This window comes from Schistocerca americana, chromosome 1 (genome assembly GCF_021461395.2).
Source record: "Schistocerca americana isolate TAMUIC-IGC-003095 chromosome 1, iqSchAmer2.1, whole genome shotgun sequence".
Taxonomy (NCBI): Eukaryota; Metazoa; Arthropoda; class Insecta; order Orthoptera; family Acrididae; genus Schistocerca; species Schistocerca americana.
The window spans coordinates 903,036,926-903,055,796 of record NC_060119.1 but is presented as its reverse complement, the minus strand read 5'-3'; the positions used below and the strand labels follow the sequence as shown (position 1 = coordinate 903,055,796).

Below are 18,871 nucleotides of genomic sequence, written 5' to 3'. Positions count from 1 at the left end.
TAATTTACCTTTTATGGGACCGTGAGCTGATAAATCAATTTCTTGCAGTAACAGCTGCTCTGGGACACTCTGTAAGACTTCCAGTGTTTGTACGAGTGCTGGAATTTTCATTTAGGTTTCAAACTTGAAAGTAACCTGAAGGTATTAGATTAAATGAAGACAGTAGGCTGCATTAAAATTTGATTTCTACAAATGTAATTTCTCTCCAACATATTGTGTAATATGAATCATATTCATTTAGTAAATGATGACTGATAAGTGTCGCAGAGAAGATGTTGTCAAGCTATGCCCCAAATATGAGTAGTCTGCAGCTTTTCTATTATGTAACTGTTGCTATGGAATTTCTTCCTCTTCGTCATAATTTTCTTCCAGCAGTCAATACAACAACAAATTGCTGTCACTAATTTGAGAAATTTGCACGAACTGTTCACGGCTGAGTTGAAGACTACTTGCACATAGTCCAGTCAGGCAGTGCACAAGGTGCCAGTGTGCTCAAATAAAATGCTTTAACTTCTGTTTTCTCTATACTGTAGTTAGAAGTGGTTTTCCTTCCAGTTTTAAAAACGATTTCAACATGTTAGCTACATATGTATAACCTAAAATGAACCAATGTGAAGTAGCCAGCAACCACATTTTTCACAGAAAACCCTTCAAATTTTTTGCCGCAATGTAATTGGAAATTTGTGTGCCATATAGTTTCCTCAGAATAGAATGAGAGGTATTATATACAGTAGTGTAGAAATTTAGAATAAGTATTTTTTATAGTTTAATAAGCTTTTATTGTTTACAGCAAGTAAATTGGAAAACTCATTTTACTCATGTACAGCTGGCTGTGAGTCGCCTCATGGGACCCATTCATTATTTTGCTGTGCGGTCTTTTCTCTTACTAATGCTGATTACATATTTCTGACTTTAACAGTACATCGAACAACTATTTACTTGTATGTTAGGTCAACAGCTTAAGTGCACAATCAATACAATAAACAAAACAGATCCGTTCGCCTTTGGCTTTAGAGCCTCGTGTTTACTTGTTCTCCTCCCAGTCTTTTTGAATTGTACATCCTCCTCTTGAGAATTCTGAACAGTGTATTCACTGTTACTAGCTAAAATTTATTGCTGAAATCAGTTACTGAATTACATACTGGGTATCCTCATATACTTTTCTAACCCCTCATCTGTTGGCGACCTCAGCATGTGTCCCTGAATATTTTGTTGCCACTGTCAATTATCATTGAACTGTTTACAGTAACTCACCCCCCTTTGCTACCCTCCTATTCACGATAAACCATACTTCTATTAGACCATTTTCTAATTGTGTTGTATTACCCTACATTTGTCTGACCAGAAAGCCTTATCTTCTTCCCACATCTCTCTGGTTTACCCCCTAGTAGATCTAGACTGAGCCTTTGCATTTCTGATTTTCAGATCTAACTTCGCCTACTACATTCACACTTCTGACATTCAACACTCCAATTCATAACATGTTACCCTTTCATTGGTTGTACAGTCTCTTTCTCACGGTCAGTGCTCCTTTGGCCGTACCCTACTTCAGATATGAATAGGGGCTAATCCATGATATTTTTCAAATGGCAAGATCATCATTACATCTCTTCACTTACATGCCACATGTCCTGTGGATATATATAGTGTATATTCACCTGTTCAGTATAGTAGTTTTGACTGCCATCTCCGCCCTCTTTGACAGGGCAATTGGTGAGGGTGAATATTTGTACTGGAAATCTTCAGTCTCCATTGATATAATTTGTATTCAGAATTTAAGCAGTGATTAGGATTAAACCCAATACCCAGGATGTTTCAATTATTAGTGAAAGATATTTCTCAAAGACCATGGTAACAACTGACCAGGTGAACCGAAATACTATTTGAAATATGACAATGGCATACTGCTTCCAATATGTCAACGTACAGTATACACTTTCAGTTGAATATTGCTTGACTTTTTATTTCAAAACATAAAAAGTTAAATACCATTTTCTTGTTATTTCTGTTCAGAAGAAAAATAAAAAGTATCATTTAGGAAGACCATAGTGGCGTCAAGAATGTCATAAAAAGAAAAATACTCAATTATTTATAATTAGTTGTATGTTGGTAGTGTATGAGGTGGTGTTATTTTATAAGAAGTGTTGTTTCATAAAACACAATGAAGAAATTATTTAATATCATGATATTTCATGCGTCTTGTATGTGATTCTAGGCAAACCTTGTCATATGAATCATCCCTGAAGATATAACCACAGGCCACCAATATTTTACACTGAAATGAAAACACAAAGGGTACTTGCAGTGCTTTTGTGTGCAGTTATTTCACTTTAGAGAAAATAGTAATAAACAGAATAGGAGGCTCAAGGGTGCCTCATAAGCACTCTTAAAGCTCACATTTTCAGAACTGCAAATATGTAATTTTTGTATATTTTAAGAACTTAAGTTTTTTGAACTTATTATACTTGTCTTCTAATTGATGTTAAAAACTTAAGATATTTTCTTTATCTAATAAATGATATGTACTATTGTGAATACATTTGTAGAAATTTGATGATGTTTTGGGGTATATCAATAAAAATGTTATACCTTCCAACCTCCCTACCTTCCTTTTATAGTTTAATTTTGCAGTGATCAGGCATTGGTCTGGAATAGTTAACACAGAGAACATGAATTGTTGCTAAGAGAGCTTGACCATATTGCCTAATAGGAACAAGTGTCTCTTCACTTTATGAATATTAATGTTCCTCAGACTGAAGTGAAGAAATGTTGCTTTAAAGGATAATAGTACAGGCCATTCTACTTCATTTACTGACTTTCCAAAAACAACACTCTTTCTTACAATGCCTAACCCAGCCACAATTGTCTTAATATTTAAAAAGTTTTCCACATTCACATTGAAGGCTGCAACTGTATTGCTCTTCCAAATTAATCTTTCTGGTGGTAAGTGTCCACAATAAACTTTTTATAACTGTTCACATTATAAAATTTTTCACCAATGAAAGCTGCTGACAGACAATGATGAGCTGTTTCATCCACTGATTTCATATGCAGTTATACACCCTATAAACCATACCATTACTCACTACTGCCCTCACAAACAGTGTAATATTTTCAAATTCATAAATCATCACTTCAGGAAACTGTTAAAATAATTCTGTCATAATGCATCTACACACAATTGTTTTGCACAAAACCCGAAAGTCGATGTCCTTTTCACATTCTGATGCATCCCCAGTAGCTCTTGGGCATTGTTGAAAGAAATATCAAGACAGTGCTTCTGCTGGATAAACACACTCTCAGCTTCAAAAGTTCCAGAGAACGAACCAGCAATGAGTAAAGGACACAATTTAATGTCACACTGTTATCAATAGTCATACCATTTATAACCTGTTATAATAACTTTGGTTTAATTAGGATGGGAAACACATTTTTTTGTGGAAGTTTCCCACGCCTTTGAGTTTGAAATGCGATTGTGATGAATTGAGGTGCTTGTAACTGCACTGATGTTTTAATAGCTCAAGTATGTGTGGATGCTGTAGGTAGGTCTGGGTATTCAAAAAGCTCCCATGATCGGAAGGTTAGCGGTAGATAGGTGCCAGCATTCAGAACTTTTAAGAGCTTCAAGCGTTCCTGGTCAGCAACAGTGATGTGAGGCATTTTCCATACTATACTATTCATCTTTATTTAAACATTCTCTGCAGCTGTTTGAACGAATGAATTTGCATCACTTGCACTCCGCACCAAAATAAGTTCCTGTTTAGCGTTCATAATAATTCGCTGTCTGTCCTCAAAAAACCCATAAGCATTTTTAGTGGCACGCAAGCGGTAAATCGGCTGTATCCCCCCTCACCATCAGGTGCATCTATGAACAATCCTGCATTTTCCACGCTGTTTGAATCAGAGGCTGAGGCTGAAATGTACGTCTTAAGGGTTGACGTTATGCCGACATTGTGTGAAACAGGAATGCTAGTGCATTTCGCGTGAGCTTCGATAGCATTACCACAGTGCCGCCAGCTTTCTTAAATGTTCAGTCCAGATGCAGGAAGCTCTTCCAAAGCAATGTTATGGCATCCTGATGCTGGGCAACAATCCTAATTTCATCATTTTCATTGTTAAATGTGCTTGAAGCATAGGGTTTGTGTGAGTGGTATTCATAACGTATAATTCGGTCATCATACTCTACTGACTGAGTTACGTTGAGCGACGTCATTCTGCGGTTTTAAACCTGCTGAAATGAGGAATTTGTAATTAAGGTGTGTCATCACCTTGCCCTTCCGCGATGCACTGATGGGTTGTGAGCTCGTTGTTGCTAGCTTTATACCGTACTCCCATCTCGCCTTAGATGCAAGCGTACAATGATCTCTTCTCCTCGAAAGTTAATAAGCTGATTATTCTGGGCAACAATACGCAGTTCTAGGTAATCTAATGTCTGAACTGTCACTGGGAGATGTATAGCGTTTGTGGGGGCTTGAACTATTTTATACCCAGTACCGACTGTAGGGAAGAATCCGTAAATTGAGTGAATCAACTTATTGTTGAGGTATGAGTTTGTGGCAATATTACACTCAACATGGATTGTGCTGACTGGTAGTATATCTGCAGCTTGATCCGATGCATAAAATTTAGTCGCGCCCTTCACCAAAACACGATCCTTTGCAAAACCTAGCAGTGGACCTATTGAATCTCTCTGTCTAAAGTCAATCCTAGCACTCTCTGTCCGTATTTCAGATTTAAGGGTATTAATGTTTGTGCGTAGTTCAATACCTTTTCCTGACTGTTTTAAGACTTCGTTTAAATCATCAATATTGTAGGCACCAGGTTGTATTTGTAGAATCTCCTTCCGACCATCAATTTCCAGATGCAGTTTATTGTTGCTCTTTGTGATATTTGGAATGGTGTTATACGTCTCCAGACCAATCAGCGCAATACTCTAGTCCCCTGCACTTAAATCAATCGGCGGAAAGTAATTTGCACGTAATGCTGATCCTCGCTCTTTTAAAGTCAGAGTGTACGACATTGCATCTAAACCTCAAATGATGGATGTGCATTCAATAATGGTTCTTTTATAAGTGTGGATGTTCGCACACCGTCTCTGATGAGGAGAGGTGAAAGTGCGCATTCCAGACTTCTCACCGCTCGGTCTAAATATAGCGTGCATTCCAGAGGTTTGCTGATGCAGGCGAAGGCTAATTTGTCGTGGCTGTGATGAGGAACATAACGCAGAGATTCTTGCACAGGTATGTGTTAAAGTCCTCATATCACCGGAAATTGTAGAAAACATGTCTTTTGCTGGTGAAATAGCGTTGTAATTCTTCAAGTGGCTGTAAATACCCAAATGAATCGAAATATTGTACTGTATTTGCACTTTTCTTAACATAACGCCACCCAATGGGTCCTTGGACCCGCAGCAACATCTACATTTACAATTCCGCACACATTAGTCCGCCACATGGTCTTCGGTAATGTATCCCGCATAAAGACGCCACGGAATCCAGGAATGTGAAGTTTTTCTTTAATAATATAAATGAGATCGTTATTCGTGAGTACTTGATCAGGTGGGATAACTAATGAACGTTTTTTTATTTATGAAGAGACCTAGTCCTTTCCTGTACGGTTTTAAGTAGAGACCCTTTCCGATAACTGCTGCTTCCATGGCCCGATGATGTCTTCTGGTTTCATCTAGTTGCGTATGTGCATTTTTGACCGTCTTGGCTACAGCTGCACATTTACCTGCAAGTGCACCTACCACCGACAGAGCTGCAAGGGTTGGAACATGAAACGGAATAATTCCACCTGATGTGTTTGGTAGTGGTAGGACCCTAGGTGGTTTAATTGCAGTCTTCTTCTTCTTGTTCTTATCCCCCCCCCCCCCTTCAACACACTTTTAGCTGCACACATTGATATGAGAATACAGTTTTTCAAACCACCGGGTTTCTTCTTCTTCGCCCCCAAAGCTGTTCGCGCTGCATTCATGATGTCACACATCGTCGCTGGCTGGGCGCAGCTAAGTACATGCACTGCTTCCCTACTCCCTCATGCTTACTTCTTCTCCCCTTCCTACTACTCCCCGCAGCTTTCAGTCAGTGCTGCTACCACTTCTTGCCACTATACTAGCGGCTGCCAATGAGAGGCAGGAAGGCGTGAGGAGTGGTTTGTTTGGATCTGATTCTCAGAGATTGTTGATGCAGCGGCCGGAGATGGCGGCCATGTGTGCACGAGTTGTATCTGAGTAATTATGTGAAAGTGCATGTGCTCTCATTTCCTGACAGAGGCTATGGCCAAAGATTTAGTTGTTGAAGTGTGTGATTGTCTTTCCTATGTGCCTGTATGTGGTTCAGCGATCATCTTCAAGGTGAGTTGTTACCTATCCTCATTAGTATTGATTCTTTGAGTATTTGCACAAGCTATCTGTTGCATGGGTTGATAACTGCGGGGTCATTTCATCAACTAGGTGTCTGTGATACATGAATAGCTGGCCAGTAGAGTGGATTTCAATGACAGACCAAAACCACAGGCCATTTCTGTGGGTATCTCAAACGGATCAGGCCTTCCGATCTGAAGCCCATCATTTCCCACTAATGTGCAGGCCCTGCCCATCAGATCTAGTCTCACCAATCTGCCCACAGGCCAGGTCTGTTTGTGTGTCATGTAATGCAGCAGATTTTCACGGTTTACCCATGGATCCAGGACTGCAGTGCTCCTCGACAGGCGAGAGGCCACGCGCGATGGATTTCAGAAATTGTAACTGTCTCACGACAAGCACATTGTACACTGCAGTGTTTTATAGACATTTTATTTATTTCAGTACATTTTGGCAGTTAGAAAGTGTGGACAATAAGAAGACGAAAATTTTTGCAATCGCCGTTAGTTTGTACGCTATGTACTCATATATTTCTCGAAAGAAAAATCACACAATACCTGTAAAATGAAACAATCATGTGGCATTGGTGGCCAGGAGATGGGGAAGTTTGGCTGCTGGGTTGCAAGTCTTCATTCAGTTGACACCACATTGGGTGACTTACATCTCGATGATCATGAAATGATGATGATGATGATGATGATGATGATGATGATGATGATGATGATGATGACTGTACAACACCCAGTCCATGAGTGAAGAAAAACCTCCAACGTGGCTGGGAATTGAACCCAGGCCCGCTGTGTGCTAGGCAAACATGTTACCACTCAGCTAAGCAGGCAGGCACACAATATATCTAAAATACTAGCCATAACACAGTCATAATAAGTGACAATAATTAACATAGTAGAACCAACATTTTATTGGCAGTACCTGTAGTGTTGGTTTGCACAACTCTTCCCCATCTTGTAGACTTATTTCAAGAGGCCTAGGCTTACGTTTTTCTGAGGTTAATCCTGAAATCAGTGGAGGTATTTTAAATCTGTCTTGCAATTCCAAGGAAATGCATATTTTTATCGCCCGTTTCGTTTTATTGAAATAAAGTAACATCAGTGGCCTTTAATCAAACACATATACCATTTGGCTTGCTTTCTCCATCTAAAAATAGTTCATTACAAACGATATTGATGTTAGTACTTAAGATTTTTGCTCACATATTTAGAAATACAGAAGTCCCTATATTTTTCTGTCAACTGTAGTCTTTGTTCACCCTTGAGACCTCAAAATTTGTCAGGAAAAAAATGTTAAACGTATCTGGAAATCAGGGAATTTCACTTGGGGAAACTTGCGGCAACCCAAAATTCCCTTTCATGTGTTTCATTTTTATATTTTCTGCTTTCACTAATTAAATTTTCATATCTTCTATGAGAACCGGTGATTTCTACTAGACTCTGTCTTTTAACTTGTTTGATCCCCTACTGCCTTCACCATTTCATCTCTCGAAAATTACCCATTCGTCTTCTTCTGTATAACTTTCCCCTACTGTAGTCAGTTGTTGCCTGATGCTTCCTCTGAAACTCTCAACAACCTCTGGTTCTTTTGGCATATCAGATCCCATTTACTGAATTTCCTACCTTTACTGCAATTTCCTTAGTTTTAATCTACAGTTCATAATCAATAAATTGCAGTCAAGAGTCCTCATCTGGCCCTGGAAATGTCTTACACTTTAAAATCTAGTTCCAAAATCTGTATTACCATTTAATAATCAATCTGAAACCTTCCAGTGTCCCCAGGTCTCTTCCACATAAACAGCATTCTTTCATGGTTCTTAAACCAAGTGTTGGTGATGATTAAATTGTGCTTGTGGGACCACCATGACTATAAAGAACATCACTGGTGGTTGATTGAGAGTATACATGCAATCTTTGACAGTCAGTTTGCTTAATGGCTTGAGTGTTTGCAGTTTTATCTGGCTTGTACAACCTTTAGACAATAAAGAGTGTGCTTGATCGGATCTGCGTAGTATTAATATACCTCCTGCACATTATCCACGTAGTGCAGCAGTACATTGGTGGCCTATGATGACTGTGTTTACATTTATTATGTGACAACAATGTTTCTGTCATACCATGATTGTACTGTGAAGTTCAGACTTCTGGAAAGCAGCTCTAATATTGGCATACCTGGTTTTGGACAATACCCTTCATGCACCTCTTCACGACAGTGCTCCGACAATGAACAATGACACTGAATAATGGGGTCTGTCAAACAACCTACTCTGTGATTTCACAACAGACTCGATTTTTCTCGTAAACTGTACCACCTCTGAGCCGCATCAATCCAACCAGTTGGATTTACATTCGTTTGGTTTTGCCAAGGAGTCACAAGTGCCACACAAGAATTTGTTCACTTTTGGCCATATGCAGATGGCTGCCTTGTCTTTCAATTCGTCTCCCATGCCACAAATGTACACAGCCGAACTGCACAGGCATTCTTTCTCTACTGATGCTATGGTCGCAGATTCAAATCCTGCCTTGGGCATGGACGTGTGTGATGTCCTTAGGTTGGTTAGGTTTAAGTAGTTCTAAGTCTAGGGGACTGATGACCTCAGATGTTAAGTCCCATAGCGCTTAGAGCCATTTGAACCATTTTCTACTGATGCAGCTATAGCAACTCACTGGACTAGGAACTCGTCTTAAGCTGCAACCTTTTCAGTAGGATCAACCAACTCTGTCATTTGTGGCCAGTATTTTTGCTTCAAGTGGCATCATCAGTGACAGCTTGAAACTCGTCACGCTGCTTAGTCACCTGGGTGAACATGAACATGCAAATATGATCAGTGATGTCATATTCACCCTACCCACTGAAAGTAAATACGAAGCTGCAAAATAGCACTCCTCTGCCACCTCTCCCACTCCACCACGTCACCCCCCAGGGGATCCACAACTCTTTTGTGGGTACGTGTGTAGCGAGCACGGGACCCCGAGCTAATGTGGCCTTCCTTCCTTTCCGGGCTGCATACCTTCCCTTTCCGTATCCTTCCCCATCCCCCATCTTCGCCCCCCCCCCCCTCACCTCTGGCTCTTTCCTTCCCCTTCTCCCCCTCTGGGGAGTATGGTTTGTGCCTACGTCCGGAGACGGACGCTTGTAAATGTACCGCACTCTTCGCCTTCCTTGCTTGTATGTCTTCATCTTTGTTCGTCCTTCTCTTTTCCTTACCTCTTCTCTTTACCTCTTCTCTTTACCCTTTTCTCCGCTGCGGCGTTTGAGACCTCTCTTCTTTCCTTTCCCTGTCTCTTTCTTCCTCCCTGTGCGTGTCTGAAGGCCGACCCACGCACTTCCTTGCGTAGCCGGTGACGGGGTAACGCGTAATTCCCCGCCCCGGGTAGACAGGTAGGACACGTACGTACCCCCTGGTAATGGCCAGGCCCAGGGAGGGGTGATTACCCGAGCTGATACCTTCCGAAAGTGCCGATTGGTCCCTCCGTCCGTTTGTCGGGAGGTGTGACCTGAGGTGTGAACAATCACCTAAGGCGGGTGTGCCCTCGGTGAGGGCCCCCACAAGGGAGGAGCGCGCCATCGGAGACGCCGGTAATCATGGGGGATTCTTCCGCAATGGTTTCCTCACCTTCCACTATGTCTGCTCACAAACGTAAGTTCACTGAGTCTCAGCCACAGACGGTTCTTCCATCGTTGCCACAGTTCCTAGTTGTTTCTCGGTCTGACGAAGGTCACGACTTTTCCACGGTCAACCCTTTCATTATTCAGAAAGGTGTCGACGCAATTGCGGGTCCTGTAAAGTCTTGTTCCAGATTACGGAATGGTACCCTGTTGTTAGAAACACACAGTGCCCTCCAGGCTCAAAAATTGCTGTGTACTTCTCTGCTCCACACCTTCCCTGTCCGGGTGGAACCGCACCGTACCTTAAATTCCTCGCGTGGAGTCGTTTATACACGCTCCCTCGATGGATTGTCTGACGAAGAAATTCGGCACTACCTGTCTGACCAGGGCGTCACCGCTGTTCATCGGGTTACGAAAAGGGTTGACTCGAACATCATTCCAACCCGCACTGTCTTCTTGACATTTGACAAAGTTCAACTCCCATCAAAAATCAAAGCAGGCTATGAGATAATTTCCGTTCGCCCTTATGTCCCAAACCCTACGCGTTGCTATCGATGTCAGCGGTTCAATCACACCAGCCAGTCCTGTTCCAATCCGGCCAAATGTGTTACGTGTGGCAAGGATGCCCATGAGGGTGCTTGTCCACCTCCATCCCCTCACTGCATCAACTGTATGGGTGACCACGCTGCTTCCTCTTGAGATTGCCCCGTTTTTAAGGATGAAAAGCTCATCCAGGAAATAAGAGTGAAGGAAAAGGTGTCGACCTTTGCTGCTCGAAAGTTACTCGCCAGTCGACAGCCCACCGTGCCTCAGAAAGGAAAATACAGCACTGTCCTTGCTTCTCCTCGGCCAACAAAGGAGGCGGCCACGCAGACTTGCGACCTCACATTTAGTACCACGGTCGTCAGATCGGCCAGCGCAAAGATCGCCCGTTCAACCTCACCACTTTCGCCTGCCCACTCTATGGCTCACCCTTCGTCGGGTTCTGCTAAATCTCGAGCCCAAAAGTCAGACGCCAAGTCTTCGAAAAAAGAGCATTCTCGTGAAGAGTTTTTACGTACTGCAACTTCACAACCATCGGTTCCTCCTTCATCTAAACATCATACCTCCAAGAAGGCTATGAAGAAACACAGTTCCTCTCCTTCTCCGCCAAGGCGTGTCCCAACTACAGCACCACCTGGCGGAAATCGCCCTCGGCCATCTGCTGTGTCGCCGAGGCGCACTGTTGGTGGCCGGTCAACTGGCCGATCGTTGGTGGCAGGAGCTGCTCCTGACCAACCTATGGATCAGGATCTTCTGCCTTCGACTGAATGCCATTCCATGCTGTCGGTCGCAAGCTCTGAGCAGTCGTTGAGTTGACAGCACCCTTGGTCACGTTTCTCCATTTTCTGTTCACCCTATGTCCATTATCCACTGGAATATCCGCGGCATTCGCGCCAGTCGGGATGAATTGTCGATCCTCTTACGATCCTACTCGCCGGTCATCTTCTGTCTTCAGGAAACAAAGCTGCGTCCCCATGACCGCTTGGTTCTCCCTCATTTTCAGTCCGTCCGGTATGGCCTCCCCTCTGTTGAAGGCACTCCAGCCCATGGAGGACTCATGATACTGCTCCATGATACTCTCCATTATCACCCAATCCCCTTAAACAGTTCCTTCCAAGCTGTCGCCGTCCGTCTTTCCCTTTCTGGATACACGTTCTCTCTATGTACGGTATACATTCCATCGTCTACACCACTGGCACGAGCTGATCTCCTTCATCTTCTTGATCAGCTTCCACCCCCCTATTTGCTGGTTGGGGACTTCAATGCCCACCACCCGCTTTGGGGATCTCCACATCCTTGTCCACGTGGCTCACTATTGCTAGACGTCTTCCACCAAGCGGATCTAGTCTGCCTCAACACTGGGGTCCCCACATTTTTGTCTGCCTCCACGGCAAATTTATCTCATTTGGACCTTGCGGTCGGTACTGTTCCGCTAGCTCGGCGCTTCGAATGGTTCGCCCTTGATGATACACACTCGAGTGACCACTTTCCATGTGGTCTTCGACTGCAGCCTCAACTGCCATATATGCGCTCGCGACGCTGGAAGTTTGCCCAAGCCGATTGGACACTTTTTTCGTCTCTAGCGACATTCGATGACCGTCGCTTTCCCAGCGTCGACGATGAGGTCACACATTTTACCGACGTTATTCTCACAGCTGCGGAACGTTCAATACCACGCACCTCCGAATTGCCCCGGCGCCCCCCAGTTCCTTGGTAGAACGAGGCATGCCGTGACGCAATACGTGAGCGGCGACGTGCTCTTCGCATTTTCCGTCACCATCCAACTTTGGCCAACTGTATCCGATATAAGCAACTCCGTGCGCGATGCCGTCGCGTGATCCGCGATAGCAAGAAGGCAAGCTGGCAATTCTTTATTAGCTCATTTAACACCTTCACTCCCTCCTCGGCAGTTTGGAGTCGGCTTCGACGGTTCTCAGGCGCGCCTAGTTTCTCCCCGGTCTCTGGGCTCACTGTCGCGCGTGATACCTTAGTGGACCCCGTCGCAATTTCTAACTCATTGGGTCAGCACTTTGCTGAGATTTCGAGCTCTTCAAATTACCCGCCAGCGTTTCTCCCGAAGAAACGTGCAGCGGAAGTGCGACATCTTGCTTTCTCCTCTCAAAATCGCGAAAGCTACAATACTGTTTTCTCCATGCGCGAACTCCAACATGCACTCTCTTCTTCTCGCTCCTCCGCCCCAGGACCGGATGGTATCCATGTCCAAATGTTGCTGCATTTATCAACCCATAGCCTGCGTTACCTCCTTCGCCTTTATAATCGAATTTGGACCGACAGTACCTTTCCCAGGCGATGGCGGGAAGCTATTGTCGTCCCCGTTCCGAAACCTGGAAAGGACAAACATCTCCCCTCTAGCTATCGCCCAATTTCTCTCACGAGTAGTGTCTGTAAGGTTTTGGAGCGTATGGTGAATTACCGTTTAGCTTGGTGGCTGGAATCCCGCAGTCTTTTAACACCAGCCCAATGCGGATTCCGACAACATCGTTCTGCCGTTGACCATCTTGTTGCTCTCTCCACTTATATCATGAACAATTTCCTCCGGAAACGCCAAACGGTAGCAATATTTTTTGATCTGGAGAGAGCATACGATACCTGTTGGAGGACAGGCATCCTCCGCACACTGTTCTCTTGGGGCTTTCGAGGCCGGCTGCCCCTTTTTCTTCGCGAATTTATGGCAGAGCGCACATTTAGGGTGCGGGTGAACACTACTCTCTCCCGTACTTTCTCCCAAGAAAACGGGGTACCCCAGGGCTCCGTGCTGAGTGTTGTACTGTTTGCCATCGCCATTAATCCAATTATGGATTGTCTCCTTCCTGATGTCTCGGGCTCCCTCTTTGTGGACGATTTTGCGATCTACTACAGCTCTCAACGGACCAGCCTTCTTGAAAGACGTCTTCAAGGATGTCTCGATCGCCTCCACTCGTGGAGCATCGAAACCGGCTTCCGTTTCTCACCCAGTAAGACCGTTTGTGTTAATTTTTGGCGATGTAAGGAGTTTCTTCCGCCCTCCTTACATCTAGGTCCTGTCAACCTTCCGTTTCCCGACGTCGCTAAATTCTTAGGTCTTATGTTTGACAGAAAACTGTGCTGGTCCTCCCACGTTTCCTATCTTTCGGCTCGCTGTCTGCGTTCCCTTAACACCCTCCGTGTCCTGAATGGCACCTCTTGGGGAGCGGACCGAGTGGTCCTTCTCCGCCTCTATCGCGCCTTAGTGCGCTCGAAATTGGATTATGGAAGCATAGTCTACTCCTCTGCTCGGCCGTCTATTCTTCGGCGTCTCGACTCTATCCACCACCGTGGATTACGTTTAGTGTCTGGAGCTTTTTACACCAGCCCTGTGGAAAGCCTTTATGCTGAGACTGCTGAACCTCCGCTATCCAATCGGCGGGCAGTCCTTCAGAGTCGTTATGCTAGCCATCTGTCTTCCATGCCTGCTAATCCAGCCCATGACCTTTTTTTCGACGCCTCCTTTGATGTCGGGTATGCAGGCCGCTCCTCCTCCCTACTACCCCCGGGAGTCCGCTTCCGTCAACTGCTCCATTCTCTTTCCTTCCGCTTTCCTAAAACCTTCTTGACAACCTGGGGTACAGCACCGCCTTGGCTCCGTCCCCGGATCGACTTGCTCAGAGACCTATGTCAATTTCCCAAGGATGGTACCCCTACACTTGTTTACCGTCGGGCATTTGCTGCTCTATGTGCACAAATGACGGAAGCCACATTTATTTACACCGATGGCTCGAAAACATCGTTAGGTGTAGGGAGTGCCTATATTGTTGGCGACACCCCAAATCACTTTCGGCTTCCCGACCAGTGTTCGGTTTATACTGCGGAGCTTTACGCTATTCTCCAGGCTGTCCACTACATCCGCTGCCATCAGCGGATACAGTACGTAATCTGCTCAGATTCTCTCAGCTCTCTCCTAAGTCTCCAAGCTCTTTACCCTGTGCACCCTCTGGTCCACCGGATTCAGGACTGTCTGCGCTTGCTCCACCTGGGGGGCGTCTCAGTGGCGTTCCTCTGGCTCCCGGGACACGCTGATATCTGTGGAAATGAGGCGGCCGATATAGCGGCCAAGGCTGCAGTCTCTCTTCCTCGGCCAGCTATTCAGTCTCTTCCGTTTACCGATCTACGGAGCGGTTTATGTCGCCAAGTTGCTCATTTATGGCATGCGCATTGGTCAACACTTCCCCATAATAAATTGCGGGAAGTGAAAGCCCTTCCTTGCGCATGGACCTCTTCCTCCCGAACGCGTCGTCGGGAGGAGGTAATTTTAGCTAGACTCCGGATAGGGCACTGTCTTTTTAGTCATCGACATCTTTTAAGCGGTGATCCTCCCCCATTCTGTCCCCACTGCTCTCAGCCGTGGACGGTCAGACACTTTTTAATTGAATGCCCCTATTTTAATCCGTTACGCTCCCGTCTACAGCTATCGCCTGATCTATCGTCGATTTTAGCAGATGACACGCGCTCAGCTGACCGCGTTCTACAGTTTATTAGTGACAGTGAAATGACGTCAGTCATTTGAAGCCTTTTTTTTGGGGGGACAACCACCCCCTTTCTATAGTGGACTTTTAAGCATTCCTTCTGCCTTTAGTTTCTCAAATTTTATGACTTTGTTCCCATTGCTGCTGATTTTAAATTTCGTTTTTTTCCTGTTTTCTACGTCACGGGCTGGGCGCTAATGACCATAGAAGTTTTGCGCCCTAAAACCACAAAAAAAAAAAAAAAAAAAAAAAAAAAAAAAAAAAAAAAAAAAAAAAAAAATCCACCACGTCATGTGCGATGAAAAGTTAAAGGACAGGACTCAGTCACAACTATGCCATCGGTTATGCACTCAAATTGATTTTCACCTCTTCCCTGATCATAGTCTCTAACATTATGGATCATCAAGCTCCTAATGGTACCCTGTTCTGCCTATAATTGAAATAATATTAACTAACTCATGTAAGAAAAATAAGTTACAGTTCTGTTGCTGATTACCAGACATAGAATTAAGATCAATTACGAGATATGGATCCCAGAACTAATTCGTTAACATTGCTTTTTGTAAAAATCCAACTGTTGAAAACAATATTCGTCTTTCTGTATATCACTGTAGATGCTTTTGTTGTTGTTGTTGTTGTTGTTGTTGTTGTTGTTGTTGTTGTTGTCATTGTTGCTGTTGTTGTCCTGAAAATAAATAGGACATGATTTCACCGAGAGCATTCTTGGATCCTGAAAGTGTTGGAGGAGGAGGAGGAGGAAATTAGTGTTTAACATCCTGTTGACAATGAGGTCATTAGAGATGGATGAAAGTGCTTAAGAACAAAATATTAATCTTCCTCTGTTCTCAATATTCTGGCATAGTTGGTTCCTCCATTTAGCAAAGTTGTCAATAATGTAGTTCAGTCATGCTCACAAAATGACATATTTCAGGTATAAATATTGCTACTTTAAAATGAAACACCAATTTAAGTCACTTTAAAATTTATTCTTCACAATAATTACAAAACAATTTTTTCACACTTAATGAAACATCATAAATATAATTAACAAGAGCACATCATGGATGAGTTACATTTCGACTTCTCCCTCTCACAGCTCACATGCAACTCTCTACTATTGCTACTACTGCTACTAATCAGAGAAAAACATAAACCGTAGATGCATGGCTGGTCAAAAAGTCTCATTCACATCAATTTTTCAAAACAGATGACATATATGTGGAATAGCTTACATTGAATAATTATTGCATTTAATTAAGTTTGAATATTCAGTTTTAGTTTTACATAATTAAAAGGAGATAAATAAACATGAGATAAAAATATGGCTTCGCAAACATCAAAATAAACCAGTAATCTCATATTAAAAAATATGTTATTAATGTTACACAACTTTACAATAAAGGAAAAAGTGTATTGTGTTGTACGATTGGTTGCTGTTGTGTTGCCATCTACTACACTACACTATACAATCACACAGATGTAGTTTCGATCAAAGCCACCCACAAATGTGCAACTGGCCATGCTCACCCACAAACAACAGCCATTGGATGTACAACTCAAACTTGGAATAAAATATTTTCCATCATTCAACATTGACAATGTACCAACAATGATGACACCAGTGGCACTGAATGTGACTTGCAACTGTGATGGGAGCACACCTGATCTACCATGGCTCCAGCCAATCTCACCCAACCTCCGCTGACCCTGAAGTCATCACACCTGGTTGGAGTTATGACTTTTGCACTGCCACAACAGTAACCCACCCACCTACCACATTGCAATCACACCTGTGCAGAACCTCGTCAATCGTGCTTCACCTGCACCTGTGCCAAATCGATTCTACTGGTACCAAGTACATTTTGGTGAATCCACTCGCAATTGTCATTCGTCTTCCCAAACTCAATGTACAGTCTGGAGGAGGTGCACCAAACCATGCACGGTATCTAAGTCACAATGAAGATGATGGCCCTCACCTGCCTTGCTCTCATCATGACAACAGACTCTTTATACCTGACCACATCAGCAACCAACAATATCTGGTTGACTCTAGCTTGGAAGTCAGTATTTTGCAGTCCTCTTCAACATCCCTGACACCAACCGTTTCAGCCATCCAGCTTTGTGCAGCAAATGAAATGATAATCTGAGTTCATGGATCTCACACTCACACTCTGGACCTCTGTTTTAACTATGTTTTCACCTGTGAATTTGTATTTGTGGATGCGGATAAACATGTAATCGGCACAGACTCCCTATGTCGCTTGTGTTTGACTTTCAACCTGCCTTGTAGCATGTTGATTCACACAGCTAGCAGCCACTTTGCCACTGGTGTCAATGGCCACATCCCCTGCGTGTCTTGGCACAATGGCACAGCCCACTTTCGCAGCAGCTCCCGCCACTCACAGAAATGCCCAACAGCCATCGGTTCTTTCAGGACTGCCTCTGCACCATTCATCGCATACAGCAAGCATAACAGCTTTACTCAGACATGTGCATGATGAACTTCCACCTGCAACAAGGCAATGATGTCATCCAACACAGAATTTATGATCTGTGGATGCACTTACAGCATCATTTTCATCCATCGAAACAAATGTATGTACTGTGCTTTTCGTTTGCCCTCCCCTTAACGTCTCTCCATGCCCCATACCGCAAGTGTGTGCTGTGCACCATTAAAGACAGAACAATTCATAAGATTATCATTACACTTGGACCACCGGTGCATCACAGACTGTGTAGACTACCACTGGATTTACTCCAGGTCTCTAAGGCAGTGGTCGACGAATTCCTTCCAAGTTGGCATTGTATGACCCTTCGACAGTTCGTTGGATTCACCCATCAAACTGGTTCCCAAAAAGAGATGCATCTATCAGATTGTGCAATGATTACAGGGTCTAAATGCTTGCACTAAACTGAGCAGCGACCCAGTTCCAAACTTACTGGATTTCACTCATTATTAGGAAACACCTCTGTGTTAAATGTCATTGACTGCAAAACTGCTTACCTTCAAACCCTATGTGCCTGACAAATACTCAAAAACTGGCTTTTATCACACTGGTTTGTTTGAGTTGATGTTGCATGGACTTGAGAAAGCCACTCAAACATGATAGCACTTCATTTGTGGCATACTAGTAAGCCTATATTGATGATATCCTAATTTTCTTGCCAGACAATGACTCCCAAATCTCGCATTTCAAACAACTTCTTGGTGCATTCTCTGACATAGGAGTTGTGATCAAAGAAGAGAAATGCCAACTCTGTCAAAAGAAAGTTGTTTTCCACAGTCATGTAGTGAACGCCTCCAGCATTTGCTCTATGTGACAAAGACCATTCAGCAACTTTTACCAGCACAGGACTGCCAAGAACTATGATGGTTTTTAGGCACAGTAAATTTTTATTGAAGGTATCTTCTACAGGCAGCTTCCCTTCAGGCACCTCTTACTCAAGACCTCACTGGCAACAACACTACCACTAAACTCAAACTAACATCAATGTCACAGATGCAGTCTGCTTTCAGACACATTGAAAAAAGCTATTACTTTGGTTCACACCCTCCTCAACCGCCCACTCGTGGGGTAGCCATGCAGTCAGAGGCTTCTTGTCACGGTTTGTGCGGCTCCTACCTGTCGGAGGTTCGAGTCCTCCCTCGGGCATGGGCGTGTGTGTTGTCCTTAGCAGAAGTTTGGTCCCATCGTCCTTACCACAAATTTCAACTGTCAGATCATCACGACTGCTTATACAATCAACTCCATTGTTAGTGCTGTCATGCAAAAAGAGTTGGTGGTGATCAACGGCCACTCCGTTTTTTCCAGCACAGGTTCCTGCATTCATAATGCAAGTGGTC

General features: G+C 43.7%; 1 protein-coding gene across 9 annotated transcripts in view; it reads left to right on the top strand.

The window, feature by feature from the left end:
- Window positions 1-2,537, top strand: part of LOC124614989 (kinesin-like protein Klp61F) — a 290,420-nt gene extending 287,883 nt beyond the window's left edge. For all 9 annotated transcript variants that reach the window (XM_047142998.1, XM_047142997.1, XM_047142989.1 and 6 more), the window contains one exon: window positions 2,216-2,537. In XM_047142998.1, coding sequence (XP_046998954.1) covers window positions 2,216-2,233 — 18 coding nt within the window. In that variant the 3' untranslated portion in view covers window positions 2,234-2,537. The remainder of the gene's footprint in view (window positions 1-2,215) is intronic.
- The last annotated feature ends 16,334 nt before the right edge of the window (window positions 2,538-18,871 follow it).